A 1,824-nucleotide genomic window follows, 5' to 3' on the forward strand; every position below is an offset into this window, starting at 1 on the left:
ATGAAAATCTGTTTAAATATATAAGTATTTGTGTAATAAGAGAATTATTATAACAGTTTTGACATTACGAATTAATAAAAATATAAATAAACTTTTTTTTTTTGATTTTTAATTTTATTGCATTGTATTCCATATTTATTATTACCAATATATTTATGTAATATCTTGTTGATAATAATTAAAAGTTTAATATTGCATTTGAAGTTATTACTGAATGAAAAGTAAGAAAATCATGGTTGAAAAAATAATTTTAATTACAAATATTTATTAGTACATGTATTATAAAAAGGATTTACAAAATGTATAAATAAACATAGTTGAATGTTAAATACAAAAAAATAGATAAAAAAAATTAGAATATCTACTTTATTACATTTGACATGTTAAGGATTTTTACAATTATTATATTATATCATGATTTTATATATGCGCTTTGTCATAACTACAATTTAATCTTATGTAGCGTGATAACCTAAATGAACCCGGTTTTTCATTTCGCTATCCAAATGCGCAGCATAATTTTTCATGTAATCTTGAATGTTTACTTCTTTTTTTTTGTGTCCAGATTTTTTTCTTTCTTGCTTTAATTTATTTAAGTTTTTTCCAAATGGAGTAAACTAATATTAAAATAAAAGTTGAATTACATACTTATAATAGTGTACAAATAATGTATATGTGATGTGATGGATTATTTATATTTTCAAAAAACATATAATTACCTTAAACAAAATTACAAATAATGCCAAAATTGGAGCCGATATTGTGGTAACCTTGAGTAGAATATTAATTATATTATCTGCATCATTACCAAATAKTWGGTATAAAAATGAATWYCCCTTTTCCCTTAAACATGGAACATCATCTTCTCCATTGGAACCCTTTTGGCATGATGTCTTTATGTAGTCACATTTTTCACATATTAAATTTATAACACTAGGTTCTTTAAATTTATTTTTGAACTGTATATATTCATCGTAGTAGTCACATGTATCTTTGCTTTTGCAACTTTCTTTAATTATATTATAATATCGGAAGTTTTCTTTAATATGCTTGCAATATGTCTTAACATTAACATTATTTTCCTGTAAAATTTCATTTTTAATTCCTTCGTAAATTTCAATAAACTCATATAAGGTTCTCTTGATATCAAATATATTTTTATCTATTGCAAAATTCGTAAGGGAGCAATTATTAAAGTTACTACTCTTAAAGGTAGTATACATGGATACAAGAGCGTAGAATTTACTAACGATATTTTGTTCTTCAGTATATCTCGTAACATTATAATATAACCAATACTCCATATAACTACATGCTTTATTGTCAGTTCTATCGTTACATTTATTCAGAATACCATGAACATTTAATATAATGTTACAAATTTTTTTACAAAGTTCAATTAGTTTTTCTCCATTTTCCGCCTGACTCGCTATATGACCTTGACAATAGTCACATTTTTGTTTTATTTCTGGAGTTTCTTCTATTTTTTTATCTAATTCATTATCTAATTTTTCATAAAAATCATATAAATTTAGGTTTTTTAAAATAGAATACTAAGAAAAAATATATATATGTTTATAAATATATATTTAATATAAAAATCATACTTTTTAGATATTATATATGTGCAATTGAGGTTTCCATTAAAAGCAATATTAAACGCAAAAAATAAAATACATATTTACAACATTGCGAACCGTTTCCTTATTTTCTCCAGAATATAATAAGCTTAGGTAAGACATTATCTTTTTAGTTATATAAATTAAGTATAAGTGAAATTTTTTTATTTATATGAATTATATTTAATTATGAAACATGTTAAAT

General features: G+C 22.3%; 1 protein-coding gene across 1 annotated transcript; it reads right to left on the reverse strand.

Moving 5' to 3' along the window:
• Window positions 1-455: 455 nt before the first annotated feature.
• Window positions 456-1,743, reverse strand: PVX_173270 (variable surface protein Vir23, putative; the record flags this gene model as incomplete). Its single annotated transcript, XM_001612366.1, has 3 exons — window positions 1,698-1,743; window positions 720-1,553; window positions 456-617 (listed from the first exon to the last, which is right to left on the reverse strand). The coding sequence occupies exons 1-3, from the start codon at window positions 1,740-1,742 to the stop codon at window positions 456-458; spliced, it is 1,041 nt and encodes a 346-aa protein (XP_001612416.1). The 5' UTR covers window position 1,743.
• Between the last annotated feature and the right edge of the window lie 81 nt (window positions 1,744-1,824).

Source organism: Plasmodium vivax, genomic scaffold, assembly GCF_000002415.2.
Source record: "Plasmodium vivax scf_4859 genomic scaffold, whole genome shotgun sequence".
Lineage (NCBI taxonomy): Eukaryota > Apicomplexa > Aconoidasida > Haemosporida > Plasmodiidae > Plasmodium > Plasmodium vivax.